At 37.8% G+C, this 16,384-nt stretch overlaps 1 protein-coding gene across 5 annotated transcripts in view; it reads right to left on the bottom strand.

The window, feature by feature from the left end:
* Positions 1 to 16,384, bottom strand: part of pde10a (phosphodiesterase 10A) — a 135,057-nt gene that overhangs the window by 21,295 nt on the left and 97,378 nt on the right. For 3 of the 5 annotated variants that reach the window (XM_084390925.1, XM_084390927.1, XM_084390929.1), the window contains exons 3-6: positions 8,148 to 8,176; positions 5,102 to 5,225; positions 2,647 to 2,696; positions 1,729 to 1,869 (exon numbers count right to left, since the gene is read on the bottom strand). In XM_084390925.1, the coding sequence (XP_084247051.1) occupies positions 1,729 to 1,869; positions 2,647 to 2,696; positions 5,102 to 5,225; positions 8,148 to 8,176 (344 nt within the window). The remainder of the gene's footprint in view (positions 1 to 1,728; positions 1,870 to 2,646; positions 2,697 to 5,101; positions 5,226 to 8,147; positions 8,177 to 16,384) is intronic. The other 2 variants (XM_084390926.1, XM_084390928.1) reach the window with 1 other exon arrangement.

The raw sequence follows: 16,384 nt of genomic DNA, 5'->3' as shown, positions 1-16,384 counted from the left end.
GCACATCAAACATGCACGCAAATCTTTCCAGCTAACAGATGACATAACACTTAGTATGTGTTGATAATTTATTATAATTTATTGATAAATTATTGATAATTTTTGGTAATTTATTGATAATTTTTGGTAATTTTGGCAATTGACATCATAATTACATAAAATATAAGTTGTATGTATTTAATTTTGAACGCAAAAAAACACATACTGTTTGAATCGGCCCTAACAAGTTTGTTTTAGAATAGAGTGGTGCAGGGATGACGTCAGAACCCGCTGGTCCCTTTGAGATTTTCCTATGGGGTTTTATATTAGGGTTTTCCAATTTATGAGTGAAATAAAGCCTGTGGTAAACAGTATTTGACGAGACTTAGACGTTTTGTTCTACAATGTAAACTGCACACACTCACACCCCAAGCTGTCTTATCTAGTTAGAATTAGAAATTAGAAACATATGTTTTCACATAAAAACATAACTGCTTGAAAATGTGCGTTTTTGGTATGGGTGTGTGTAATTTACGTTCTAGAACAAAACGTCAATGTATCCTCAAGTTATGTTTACCACAGGCTTTATTTTACTTATAAATTGAAAAATGTCAAGGTTACTAATGTAACCCCCGTTCCCTGAAAGAGGGAACGGAGACATTACATCAGACGTAAACTGACGAATTGGGATCTCCCCTGAGCCTGCTTCTGGACTGCCGAGAACTGCTGGGCAGAGTCACTGACAGCATCACTGAAAAGGCCACCTTGTGAGATGGGAGCATCGAGAAAGTGCACTTTGTCAACATCTCACAATCTCTGCAAGGTCTAGCCAGAGGGTGCTTCTGGACCACCAAAGTGGACATTATTTGACCGAGGGGACTTTCATCAAGGTCAGTCACCGTGCGCAGTTCCTGCATCAACCCTGGCTCAGAACTGCCCTTGTGCAATGAGTGCTTTGGCCTGGTAGACATCGCATGCAGGGCAGAGGCGGCCTGTCCAGCAGCACTATAAGGCACAGCAACCAGAACTGCTGTGGTCTCACAGGTGCTGGATGGGAGTTGCAGATGATCCTAACCAGGTGTCAGCATTTTGCGGGCATGCATCGCAACTGCACACTCCCCCTGGGGAATCTCCATGAAACCCCTGACCGCCCCATCATCATGGGTAGTGAGATAGGAAAAACTTTGAAGCAGATTTTGGCATGTTTGGCTTTCTATACTGGCACAAAACAGTCTTGTCTAACAGAAGAGCAAAGTCTTTGCTGAAGAGTCAACAGCTTTCATGCAAATCTTTAAAAAAAAAAGTCTCCCATTAGAATTTTTTTTTTAGAAATAAGTTTTTGTTGTTTCTTTGACTATACTCACTCCCACTCAAAAGGGTCTTGCGACCCCACAATTGAGAAACAATGCTCTAAAATAACTATATTGTTATTTTGTCATGCATAGTCAGTCTTTTTACCAATGGATTTCTTATGAAAATTAAGACATATTTTGCTGAATCTCATAGCTGAATGGTCCATGGTACTGAACATTTAAGATGGTTTAATTGCTCCCAGTGTATGACAAACTGGATGTGACATTACACATTCAGAGTAGCGACAAATTTCACATCCACTTTAGGTAATCTTATAAAATATATATTTGCTAAAATAGTATAAATAGCAGTTAGAATAGCAAATACTGTCAAACTGAGATGCAGTAAAATTATTTTGAGGATCTTGGAAATGAGTGAAAACAGCATGTGGCTCACCCCTATGATGTCCTCTACAAGTAGTGTCTTGCGTGTCTTTGCAACGTGAGCGGCGATGGTGGTCCCAAACGTGATGGGACCAGAGGGGATGAGCCCAGGAAGCCCCTCTTTTGCCCCCGTTGGAGTGAACAAACATAAACTCTGTGACAGGGAAAGCAACATCAACAAAACAGCATGACGTTAAGGAAAATGTCTTGATTCGTCACTGTAACTATAATATTTGTCTGTACTTTAAAAATCGTATTATATATCCCTATCCTGGCTAAAATACAACATTGACCTAAAAACTGTTAACAATACTTTCATAAGATGAAGACTAGCTGTACCCACTAAAGCTGACAGTTACATAATTATTAAATGAACATAGCAGGCAAATTATTACAAATAAAAAACAACAACTGATTGGTGTATCCATTCATCATTTTCCACAGAATAAGACAGATTAGGCAAAAGAGAAGCCCTTTCAAACATAGTTATCTGATTGGCCACAATACTAGTCATCCAAGCAAAACCACTCAAGTGGATAAAAGAGAGGAAATGAAGCAGGGTTCTCAAGTGTTTTAATGCTATAGAAATTCCAGGCCATTTTGAGACAAACAGAACATGTACATGACCAATCAAAGGTTTGGACTCACTTGGCTGAGTTTATGTTTCTCATGATCTTAAGACCTCTAATGCTTCAGTGCTTAGAAATTAGTTTTGTTGACCAAATATAGATTGTTCCTAGTTTAATTTAAGCAAACTGTCTTCTTTAAATAATCTAAAATAGTTTTTTAAATGGTCACTAAAAGATTTACATCCTTTCTTAAATCAATGTTTTAATGACTTTACACTTGAGTTTGAGTATTTTTCTTAATGTCAACATCCACAAAACAATCTTAAACATGTATCAACTCAACCAGAACTGGAAATACTTACATTGTTGCATTCTCCAAGGAAGTAAAGTGCAAATCCATCAGCTTTTGTGGCTGTGAAAAACAAAACAAAACAAAAAACAGGATGATGTATCATGTTTTAGACATTTCAAAAGAATTTAACTGGACAAAAATGGGCCGAGATTCAGCATGGCATTTCTAGGGGGAAAAGACCGCAAAGAGCTAATACATATGGCTAATGTTTTTAACAGATATAATGATTCTTGCTTTTGAAGAAGATCCAAGTATTCCAAGGGACCAAAAGAATGGAAAAAAGAGAAAAAATTACCAGTGAAAGTAATACAAATAGTTCAAGTATTCTAATCTGGAAGCTTTATCATTTATTTCACATTAGCCATGTTTCCATTCAAAATTGGAATATCGCATAAAACATCTGCGAATAAAGCATCGTTTCAATCCCATGTGTTCAAGAGTACAAAATCATCACTTCCTGGGAAATTGCCGCAAAATATCTCTAATGGAAAACGGAAGCTGCTGCAATCAGGGAAGCTACTGTGGCTCTTTTATCCTACATCATAAATGACTTGCGTCTCAGCAGATTGAACGCAATAAACGCTGTCATGTTATCTTGCGTTCGGATGCCTGGTATTTGGGAACCCAATTATGTGAGATGCTTCTAGGAGGGAATTAAACCAAATCATTCTGATTACAGACTTTGGCTCAGGCATTTCAGAATGATCAAACCAACATTTGAGAAGCTGTGCAATTAAACTGATCCACTGGTTAGTCCAGTTATCCAATCACATCCTCTGAGGCAAAGTCATGTGAGTTTTTTGTTGCGTATCGAGGGATTTATTCGGTAAAAGTGTTTCCACTGTAGATTATGCGCATGACTTCTTATCAGATTAAAAAAATCATCTGCCTCAATTGAGTATGTTTTTTATGTGCATTTTTAGAATTTACACGCAACTTTCCATCCAATATTTTTTTATGCGATGTCCAGAAAAATAGGTGGACGGAAACTGATTCAAATAAGTATTTGACATAAATGGACAGAATACTGTTATATAGTTGTATATACTGTTATAGAGTTGAAAAACAACTATGGTACCTCATCAAGTTACAAAATGCCCCTGAAAATCTATATCCAAATATTGCTCCCAAATAGAAAACAAAGTAAATTTCTGAAACCGGTGCGCACGCTTCAGCTTGGCGTGCGTGAGATGTGCAGGGGGCCGGAATGAATCCCAGTGCTCTGCAGTGCTTCAGCATGCAGATGAAGCGTGGGTGGATGGGAAGTGACAGGTTGAGCGCTGCTTGATCAGCGTGTGTGAGGAGAGAGATGGGGAACACCCATACTTAGACCTTTTAACCTGGATTCACTACACCTTCATCTGTAAGGCTCTCTACTGGCAGCTACGTTGCGTTCACGTTTCTGCTTCGGAGCAATGTGCTGTTTATGAAACCATGTGAACGCTGTAACTTGTTATTGTTGGTGCCTAATTCTAAGGCCTAATTCCGAATTATGTTCGTCTCCAAGTGTGTCAGTTGGTAAAAATTTTAGTAACATTTTAACTATAGTAATGTTTTATAATATTAATAAGAACAGTTAAAGGATTAGTTCACTTCAGATTTACTCACCCCCACATCATTCAAGATGTTCATGTCTTTCTTTCTTCATTCGAAAAGAGATTTTTGAGGATAACATTTCAGGATTTTTCTCCATATAGTGGACTTCAGTGGGGTCCAACAGGTTGAAGGTCTAAATTGCCGTTTCAATGCAGCTTCAAAGGACTCTACACAATCCCAGCCAAGGAATAATGGTCTTATCTAGCGAAACGATCGGTCATATAAAAAAAAAAAAAAAGTATATACTTTTTAACCACAAATGCTCATCTTGCACTAGCTGTGATACACACGTGGCATAGGCGGAAGTACAGACCTAGTGTTTACAAAGCACGCATGCAAAGACTTAGTCAAACGGCATTAAAAAAAAAAAAAAAAAGCAACGATGTTGGATGATTTTGAAGCTGGAGGAGAAAATGAGAACTGGAACACACGTGACCTTTCAACGTGATTACATAATGTGTGATGCATCGCAGAGCTAGTGCAAGATGAGCATTTGTGGTTAAAAAGTATATATATATATATTGTATTTTTTTGAAAATGAACGATCGTTTGGCTAGATAAGACCATCATTCCTCGACTGGGATCGTGTAGAGTCCTTTGAAGCTGCATTGAAACTGCAATTTGGACCCCCTTGAAGCCCACTATATGGAGAAAAATCCTGGAATGTTTTCCTAAAAAAAATGTTTCTTTATTTTTGACTGAAGAAAGAAAGACATGAACATCTTAGATGACATGGGAGTGAGTTTTAATTTTTAATTCTGAAGTGAACTAATCCTTTAAGAATTATTAAGTGTTATGAATGGCTGACGTGGGTAATTTGGCCTCTGTGAGTGTGTTTGTGTGTGTGGATGAGACGGAAAGACTCTGACCTGTTTTGATGATGTTGCACAACTCATAGAGCAGTAGCTTGTTGTCTCCTCCAGTGTCCAGCCGCTGCTCCATGTAGCTGTTGAGCTCATATACGACGCTCTGCATATCCGTGTCCTGGTACTGCTGGACACAAGAGACACACACATTCACATGCACATGCACTGTATACTACACACTACAGCTAGAAGTACCCTACTCCTCAAAAATGTTTTAAAAAAGTCTCCTATGCTCACCAAGGCTGCATTTATTTGATAATAAAAAAAATAAAATAAAAAAAGTAAAACAGTGAAACATTATTACAATTTAAAAGAACAGTTTATATTTTAATGCATATTCAAATGTTATTTATTCCTATGATGGGAAAGCTGAATTTTCAGCATTATTTCTCCAGTCTTCAGAGACATTCAGAAATCATTCTAATATGCTGATCAAGTGACATTGATGGCTGCTGAAAATTCAGCCTTTTCATCATAGGAATAAATTACATAATATATGTTCAAATAGAAAACAGTTATTTTAAATAATCAATATGATCAAAAATGTACAAAGACAGTAATATTGTGAAATATTCCTACAATTTTTCAGCATCATTACTCCAGTCTTCAGTGTCATATGATCCTTCAGAAATCATTCTAATATGTTGAATAGGTGCTCAAGAAACATTAATTACTATTATCAATGTTGAATAATTTTGTGGAAACAGTGATAAAAAAATGTCAGGGTTGTTTTACAAATTGAAAGTTCAAAAGAACAGTGTTTAAATGAAAAAGTCTTTACTGTCATTTTTGATCAATTTAATGCATCCTTGCTGAATAAAACAAACAAAAAATCGTACTACCCCCAAACTTTTGAATGTTAGTGTAGTAATTAATTTTTTTTGCTAAAAGTTGAACATTTTGGATGTTCCACTAAATTAAATGAAAGGTATGTGGGTAGCTCAGATTTAGCCATCCACACAGGAGAGTCAATTTACCATTAAAATCAATTTAGAATTTTGCATTTAGGGAACAACATAAAAATACAAATACAGTGTAAAACAGTCCACCATTTAATCAGACTGAAAACCGTCTTGCTTTGTTCTCCATTCTGGGTGGATTTTTTCACTGAAATTATTGCAGTGCATTATGGGACCACCTTTTGACATTTAGGCCAAAAAATTCTCACTTTAAAAGGCAGTACAATCATGAACATCCAATAATGAAGCTTTTCTCGCACAATATGCACATGAAATATGAAAAAACCTGTATATACAGAAATTAGTTCTAAATCCTATTTTAACATCCAAATCAGGAGGAATGAACGGCAGGCCCAAACAAGAATATCTATTTCTGTCCCTGTGTGAAAGGTCAGAGTGGGCCGGTGGACGAGGGGTGTGTGAGGTGCTCCCCCACGGGAACGGCTCCCTACACATCCTGTTTATGTACATGAACTTGTGACGCACTGAGGACAGGCGACGTCCCCGCTGTCCTTCTCCAAAAAGTCCTTGTTCTGCTATTCCTGTCCCTCTCCACCGGCCCAGTTTAATTTCTTCATCTCTGTCCCCTAAATCAGCAGACCTAAGTGCTCAGAGCACAGCGTGTGTGCTCCTAACCCTAGCCCATTAAAGTGGCAATGATCTCATTAACAGCTCATTGCCTCTGCTCATTTAAATCTGTCACATGGTTTGTGTTCTCAATGTCTTTTTTCATACAACAGACACTTTCATATTTAGCAGCTGTATGTATGTGTGTGTGTGTTTGTGTGTGTGTGTTGCTTATAGTGATTATTAGCAGAAACTTTCAATGAAGTGTTCCATGAGCGCTTCTCCCCGATAACCGTCCCATTTTGGCATGAATGTCAACACTTTTGCTACACACTTACTTTAATAATAATAAAACAATTTTTTACATGTAAGAGATCCTTTTCATTCTACAACATTGATTTCTCATATTATGACTGCTTTAAGGTTAACCCCATAAAGGCTACTGCATCACATTTGATAAGCACATTTCTAAGGCCTCTAAATTTTGCTGAAAAACCTGTTGTACATAATCATCTACATGCTGTCTGTCGTCTGATTGATAGTTTATACTTTTTTAGCAAGTAAAAGGTCCTTCAGTAAAATTGTAAAAATGCTATTGGGAGATATAGAACGACAATTTATATTTATATGCATTTTAGACACATAGGGCCCTATTTTAACGATCTGAAACGCAAGTGTCAAAGCGCAAAGCGCAAGTAACTTTGTATCTATCTATCTATCTATCTATCTATCTATCTATCTATCTATCTATCTATCTATCTTTCGTAATAATGTATGATTTGCAAAAATGATAACTGCTGCGTCTGTGTGTAGATGAGAGAATCAAAGTGTATGCGCATTGTGCACACGCTACATTGATTAAGGCCAAGCATGCACCCTTAAAATAGCATATTAATAACATGCGCAACGCGCCACTGACTTTAAACTGTTTTTTTTCGGTTAGTGGCGCAATTGTTTTCTAAACCTGTAAAATAGCATGAGGGAACGTTTGCGCCGGAACACGCCTCCTCTTTGCGCTGAACCGCCCCGGGGAGCGCAAGTGTATTTCTTAGTTAACCGACGTGCGTCTGTGGAGGGAAAAGTCCGCTTTGCGCGGGTGCAAAATAGGAATGATACATGCGTCCGTGTACAAAGTCAATTGCGCTGGGTGCAAGATAGGGCCCATGGTCTGCTATACTGTTATAAGATCTCATTCATTTACATTAAAAGCTATCAGAATTTTGTCTACTTTTTGGCCATATAAGTATCAGAAACTGCATCAAATTGCATATTTTAGGCCTCCGAATTGTTCAAATGAGTATGAGCAGATATTCTCTTCTATCATAATTTGAGCCATAAAAGCCAGATGTATATATAAAAAAAAAAAACTTATATAACTTATATAGACTATTATTTTCTATGTCAGGCTTTACAGGGTTAAAGGAACACGCACGCACGCACACGCACGCACGCACGCACACGCGCGCGCACACACACACACACACACACAAAATGGGCAAAAGCAAATGCGATGCCTCACTTACCCTGCTAACTTCTTTAGCTGAGGAGTCATCTGTTAAAATAGAAAAGAAAACCATGTCAAAACAAATGAAGATGAGCATATACTGTAACACAAAGTCACTTTCATGGATGACTGGGCAGAACGTCCCTTCATTTACATAAAGCATGTTTTATTTAGATTTATTATGCGCCCCATTTTTACACAGTCTTGTGCGTTTACTTAAAAAAAATTTTTTATGGACTTTTTATGTCTTTAATTATATGAATTAAGTTCATTTGTGGGATTTTAAAGAGAAAACAGTAAAGCATGAGAAACAGGATAAAATCTGCATCACCGACATGAGCAACACAGCTCAATGTGTCATACACTGACCGCTGTGCCACAGTTCCAACACAAACACAAAAACAAACACAATGTGATGTGTAGCTACACTGAAACTGACACCAGTGTCCTGACCAGGTGCCATACTACACATTTGACAGAATTGCAGTAGAACAATATACAAAACCTTGCTCTGTGGAGAAGAATTTTGGGCAAATGAGAGCAGAATAAGAAACCAAACAACCAACAAGAAGTTCTGTGAACTTCTGTCACTTTCCTAATTGTCACATTTGCAACTGATTAAGAAAAAAAAAAAAAAAGCATTTTTTCCCCTGCCTGGTTAGAACACGGTGTTAGGGAACATTCAATGAGTAACTCATGTAGCCAAACTGACAATTTTCCACTGCATTGATAAGCGTTCTTCCTCAGGCTATGCAAGCTTCAAATCTTAAGCAAAAATCTAAGTTTTTAGAAACTAATACCCAAGCCCTTGGTAAATATCAAACTGCAAAAGATAGAATGGCTTGCAAAAGCTCTGTCAACCTTCAAACACATGCCATGTATTACATACAGACACAGCTGTGAACATCCACATTCAGATGAATAGGGATAAAAATAATTTGTGAGAATTTGCCTCCTTTTGTTCTCCAGAGAAAACACCTGTTTCTGAGGTCAGTGAGTTTGTAAAAACCTGGAGACGTTCAGCTAACTCTTCCTACTGGCTTCCCCCATTTAAACCGAAGTTCAGTCAGTGTGCAGAACACAGGAAGTGATGCATATAAACGTGTAGAATGTATCTCTGTGCAAGCATTATAGCTCACTCGCAACAGACATACGTCAGACTGCTCACGGGTACCGATGTGGTCCCAAGCTAACATACAATTTTTATGATGCCTTTTATTTTTTAAATTATTACCATTTTGTAGATTCTGCAAGGGGTATGTAAACATGACCACAACTCTACTTGAGTGGCTAAACAGTCTCTACGTTATTACATTTGCACTGCAGAACAAACAGTAAGTAATTAGCATAGAATCTAAATAAATAAATAAATAAAGTCCAAATTTTTGGCATGCATTTTTCACATGTACAGACCAAATCACACCAATTCCAAAGCAGCAAACAGCAATGACCCATCTGCAGCATTCAGATTTCCAAGTTTTTTTTGTTTGTTTTTTTCAGAGAAAGTTTGGCATTGGACACACTTATATAAGTGTAAATAAACTGTATGTATGTACAGATGGGTTAATATGTTTATTTGTTTTACATTTTTTTAAATCCTAAAACGTTTTATTTCCAGTTATTCCAACACAATCTCACGAGTGAGTAAAAGGTGGCTAATTCGTATGAGTGAGGTCGTATGAATTCGTACGAATTAGGCACCTCGTAAAATTCCTATGATTTGTCTAAACCCCAGTGATGGGTAGGTCATCCGTACGAATTCATACAAATTGGGCAACTCGTAAAATATGTACGATTTACCAAAAATGTTACGAATTTGTACGAGTGAGATCGTATGAATTCGTACAAATTAGCCACCTCATAAAATTCGTTGAATTGCTCAAAGTAGAAAATTGTGAATCCCAAATTTTCAATGTGTTCTCAAGACTTTTGGACCCAAGGTCCTGACCCAAATGGCAACCTAAGTCATTGCGGTTCACACTTTCGTAATCGAGTGATCGGGGGAGCATAGTGGATGCTCATGATGAGCACCCTTCTGAAACCTAAAATGACGGAAGAGACTCTCAACCAGGGGGCTTAAAACAACTTCAAATCACGATATTTATTATTTTAATTCACCTGCTCAATTTATTTTTTCCTCTATCATCACCTGATTGACCTTTGGCTTGCTCAGCTGCCTGGGGTTTAAAAGACAATAAGTATTCAGAAATATTACTGATTTTAACTGCAATGACACAATTGGAACTGAATCGAAACAACAACAAAAATCCCACTTTCTTAGGGGCCTTATTAGTTGTTTCAGATTTTGGTGTGGCAAGGTTTGGGCTTGGAGTCAAAAAGGTTGAGAACCACTGCTCTAAGGTCATGTGGACTTCATGATGACAAGCACATGGTGGCCTTTGCACTGTTCCCAACATCAGATCACTTGTATCAGCCCGCCTAAATATTGTTGATACATTACAGGCCCGTGTGGATCAATCTGGGGGTGGATAGAGGCAGCCATGCAAGGACAACTGATCCTGCTGTGTCAAAGCTTTTGATCTCTTTTGATCCCCTGTTGACATAAGCAGGCAATATGCCTAAACGGTCATTTTTATTATATATTTATATAAGAGATCAGCACAATTCATGTCCAAGAGAACAATGGATGGCTGACTGCGGGACCTGCAAGTATGGCAGTGTCTACTCCTGATGTTCCTTCTTACAAACACATGTGATGACAATCTGGCTGAGTTCCTGGCCTACACAGACAAGTCTATCTAGATAGGCAACTTCCTTCAAAACAAAATAGAGCCACATGAACCAACATGTGACTGATTTGGAACAACACATATAGGCAGCAACTTACAAATCAGACAAAAATTGCACAAGCCGACGATCGGCCACCGGGCCATTTTTGAGCGTCGGCCGACGTAGTTTTTCCGGTGTGTTGGCTCTAGTTGGATGTAGTCGGGGTTTTTTTTTCAAAATGCTTCGGGCCGAAGAGGAAACTCTGATTGGCTGTTCAGCTTAGTGAACAAGAATAATAGCAAAACAGCGAGCAAAGAAGTCAAAACGGTACAGATAGAAGGCTGTTCTAATTTGACGTCATCTTACCTGAGTATTCCTTGGCAAATATTTCAATATTAACATGAGCGGAGTGGAATAAAGAAAGTGTTTAGCGGATTGATATTCAAAACCGTAAGCACGCACTGCTTTGTTTACGGTTTGTGTATCTGCAACCTGCAGCATCGGTTTCCCTTTTTGAATGACGAATATAGATGAAAATATCTGCAGAAAAAGACAGTTGCATCATTTACATGCAGGCGCAGAACGCACATGCTAGCTGACAGTCAGCTGTAGTTCTCTCGGTGTGTTCAAGTGCAGCTTTTCCCCCCGACGCAGGCGACGCAAAGCGACAACACAGTCGGCTTTCATCAGCACTAGTTCTTTGGCGTCGGTTTGGTGTGTCACTACCTTAAAGCAAAGCAAACGAGAGACGTGACAACTGATTACAAAAGAGTTTGCGGTTAGCATTTTGCTAAGCTAATGCTGCGAAGATTTAAACATAGTTTAAAAGTGCACAGACAAATATTGGTTTAAATAGCCTAAAACTTTTTTAACTGATATTGTAGGGTACTGAATAAATTAGTTGTCTTTTACATTTACATTAACACAGTTTATTCTCGTCATTGTGGTATTTTTATGAATCGGTAAGGTGTCTACCTTTTGAAAGCGCACCTGAGGGTTTTAGAACAGAGCCTAGAAGTGTCTCTCTAGCCAGGTTCTGCTAGACAGCTTAAGGGAGGGCAATATTCCACTTTGCACCACAGGCTACCTATGCTTACGTCATACTTTCCATTTCTGGTATTCCCAGATGGAAATCTTTGGTAATCAATGCAGGGACTTGCAGATGTGTTTCTGTCAAGCTCTCAGTGGGCAAATATCTGCTCCAGATTGTTTGTGTAAACTGAAATGAAATCTCTCCATTCAGCATGAAAAGTAAAGCAGATTTCGGTTTGGTCTTCTGTCAATAAGTACATTATTTTGACAATCAAAAAACATGTACTTAAAATTGGGCAAGACATTACAACCTCTGTACAACACATGCTGTCATTAGAGCTTAACTTGTACTGATCACAGAACATTACTAAAAAAAATAAAAATAAAAATCAGTTATCCTAGAGAGTTGTAAACATTCCACTTGATCTCAATGAAAAATGCTTGGCTGGTGCATATAGTCCCGGAACTACGCAACCTAGATGCTGCCATGTTTATGGACACTTTGTTATGATTTTTTTTTTATTTGTATATATTATTATAAATTATGAATTAATTATTATAATATATTATAATATATATATATATATATATATATAAACAGCACTGCTACTGACCAATGGTGATTATGGAGAACAGAAACCCATTTGAACACAGGTCTGGTGCAGAAATGACACACACACCAGTCAACAATGAAAAAGAATGTCTTCTAAACAATTTATTCTAAATAATTTTCCAACAAACTGTAACAATCTTTGAAATAACTGACATCCTCAAGCTCTTTATTTTTCAACCTATACTTTAAACCACTTTCACCATTCAGTTAATATCTGATGGACACAAAACTGCCCTACATTTTTCTTATTGAATTTTACATTTCACTTGAAAATTTGTCAATATGGTATTATGGAAGTAAAATGCTGTTTCACGTCAAAGAATGGATAAATGGTTTAATAATGGAGTGCTGGGGAATGTACCACACTGAACTAAGAAAATTACAAAATGGTAAATGCGATTATCACTAACATGATGAATGTGAATGTATTAATGAATTCTTAGCAATTATTAGAATTATGTCCAGACATTCCCTGTCTGGCGCCAAGCTGGACACAAACTACACATTCAAGCGGCATCCTCTTCTGTTATTGAATTACAGCACATTTTAGGATTTTCTAGGCGCACGTCATTGGCGGCTCTCCTGTATGGATAAGGTCATCAAGGCAACTAGGCTAAAGACAGACTGAATGAGTAGGTCATGAATCACACTGTGCACATGTGGTGTGTGTGTGCGACAACGTGGCACAGGATCAGTCCAGATGTAGCATTTCTCTGGAGGCAGAGCGGCGAAAGGTTTGGGATTTATCAATTACTTGAAGACTGCATATGTGTGAGAAGAAAACAGGGCCAGTGGGACGCTATAGTTGGGAATGAGGTGCAGGGAGCTGACATCACTGGAGCCTTGGGGGTCCTTGTTAGTCTCAACCAAAGCACAGACACATCATCTACTGTACACACATACAGTGGTGCATTATTAGTAGTGCTCGCTTATATTTAGGGTTAGGGATTTGAAAAAGAAAAAAAACTACACTACCGTATTAAAGGATCAGTTGACCCAAAAAGGAGAATTCTGTCATCATTTATTCACCCTTGTGTCATGTTACTTCTTTCTTCCGTGCAACACAAAATGAGAAACTGTGAATAATGTGGTCACTATTTTCCAACAATGAATGGGGACCAGAGCTTTCAGGCCTCAAAAATAATACAAAGGAACCAAAAAAATATCCTAAAAGGAGTACATATGACTTACTGTTTAAAAGGCATTTAAAAGACTATTCATGTTCAGTAATATTATCAATTTAACTACACTGACACTAACAGATAAGAAAATTAACTTGAACTGATTTGAGCTGGATTAGTGACACTAACTCTGCAACATCGACACCATTATTAAACTGAACTAAACTGAATCAACACTGAACAGACATGAGCTGAACAATGTGTAATGAATGGATGTGATCAAAGTGCTCTAGATATTATAAAAACCTTCCCTCTTTCCCTTTGTTTAAACTTGATCACTGGCCTGGCCCAAACGAGTTCTCTTCAAAGGCTGATGTCACCTCGCTCCCCTGAATGACCCGAGTGGAGACGGTGTCTGAAGCTCTTTGCAAGCTTCAAAGACTAGAGACAAACTTTCAATACACATAGGAAAAAGGACATTGGCATTTTTACCCACAATCAAACTTTCCCAACTGTATAGTATTTTTTTCCTGTGTTGTATGTATGTCCCCATGTTATATTGGCCTAGTTATGATTCGTTAGTTATGTTAGGGTAATTTCAAATGCTGATATACAGGTGCAAGTATGTTTTGCTTTAACATCTTTTTATGCCCATCTTTTTTGGTATTCATAATGGTGCTTAGTATATTATGATAAAAATACATAATACTGCACAAATTCTCCATGCCACCATAAACACGCAAATAGGGTGAAGATAAAACAAAGACTTTCTCCCAGTCATCTTTGATTGGTCTTTGTGTCAGAAATGGGTGTGATTGATAGGGCCTTCAATAATTCCCTGATCAAGCACATCTTCGCTCAATCACTTTTGAGACACATTTCCTGACTGCTTCCGGCAACTTCGTTGGATTCAACGTGGACCATCCAGAAGAACGAACGCTTCAGCGCACTCCTAGCAAAATCCTCAAGAATCTTTACCGGGACTATCTGGACTTATTCAGCAACCGAAATCAAATGCAAGTAACCGTCTGCAGCCTTCAGATGAGTTTCTAAGTTGTGCCCCTTTAAGGTGATCCTGATTCTTTGATGTTAGAGGCCGTGGTTAACTGATTGTAATCTAGCCATTCTCTTCTCTTCTCTCTCTCACTCTTTACTTTCTTTATTCTGTATATATTCTTTGCTTAGTTTAGTTGTATGTAGTATACCGTAGTTTCCTTTATTAAACCATTATATCCACTCCACGCTTTGTTGTCTCTGTGTTTGCCGCTTAAAATTAAAGTCACTTAAACTTTTTGATTTTGCTATATGCTATTACCCTGCAAGTACTGCATCAGGAAAAAGTTACTCTTTCTTGGCCAAGAAGATTATTTATTTCCTAGAATTAATAACTAATTATACTGTTTGTTCGGTGGACGAACTGATTAAATAATTGTAATATTAATTCTTCTACAGTCAATTCTGAAACTAATCCAAATGTTTATAATTCGTTGTAATTAATTATACATATTTCCCTTTTGAGCTAATTTGCTACAAATGACACTATTGTCTTCTGCAGAGCTGCTTATAGATTAATTGAAATTGTTTCATAATTGAACTTTGCAACATTGACACAGTTATTGATCTGAATTGAAACAATACTGATCTAAATTGAGTTGAATAATGGCACTATTATCTTCTGTAGAGCTGCTTTACATCTTGCATTTAATTTGTTTCATAATTTATTCATTTTACAACATTAAGGGTGGATTGCACCAATAAAAGTTTAATTTTGCAATCTAATAATTTGCTAATCTAGGTTTTATTTTAATTTACTTATTTTTAAACACAGACTAACAAATTAGGGATTATAATTATAACCTGTGATTAAATCTTTCATCTACGGTTAATATTGTGCACTATAATGGATTTGCCATTGCAATAAACATTGTGTTATTATTCCATTTCCTTTTTGATTGACTACTAGAAACTCTCAGTCTGACAACATACTATGGACAAAAGTACTGGGGCACCTGACAATTACACCAAAAGGGACTGTAATGGCATTTCATTCTAAATTCATGGACATTAATATGGAGTTGGTCCCCCCTTTGCAGCCATAACAGTTTCCACTCTTCTGGGAAGGCTTTCCACAAGATTTTAGATATTTTCTGTGGGAATTTTTGCCCATTCATCCAGTAGAGCATTTGTGAGGTCAGGAACTGATGTTGGACGAGAAGGCCGGGCTCGCAATCAGTTCATCTCAACAGTGTTTGATGGGGATGATTTCAGGACTCTGTGCGGGCCAGTCCAGTTCTACCACACTAAACTCATCCAACCATGTCTTTATGGACCTTGCTTTGTGTACTGGGGCACAGCCATGCTGGAATAGCAAAGTGCCTTCCCCAAACTGTTGGAAGCATAGCATTGTCCAAAATGTCTTGGTATTCTGAAGCATTAAGGTTTTCCTTCACTGGAAGTAAGGGGCCTAGACCAACCCCTGAAAAACAGCCCCATTACCATTATCCCTCCATCTCCAAACTTTGCAGTTGGCACAATACAGTCAGGAAGGTAACGTTCTCCTGGCATCTGACAAACCCAGACTCACCCATCAGACTGCCAAACAGAGAAGCGTGATCCATTACTCCACATAACACATTTCCACTACTTCAGACTCCAGTGGCAGCGTGTGTTTTACACCTCTCTATCTGACACTTGGCATTGTACTTGGTGATGTGAGGCCTAAATGCAGCTGCTCGGCCATGGAAACCCATTCCATGAAGC

The sequence above is a fragment of the Rutilus rutilus genome (assembly GCF_951802725.1).
Source record: "Rutilus rutilus genome assembly, chromosome: 20".
Lineage (NCBI taxonomy): Eukaryota > Metazoa > Chordata > Actinopteri > Cypriniformes > Leuciscidae > Rutilus > Rutilus rutilus.
Note: the sequence above shows the minus strand (reverse complement) of the source record. Positions and strands in the feature narration are given on the sequence as shown.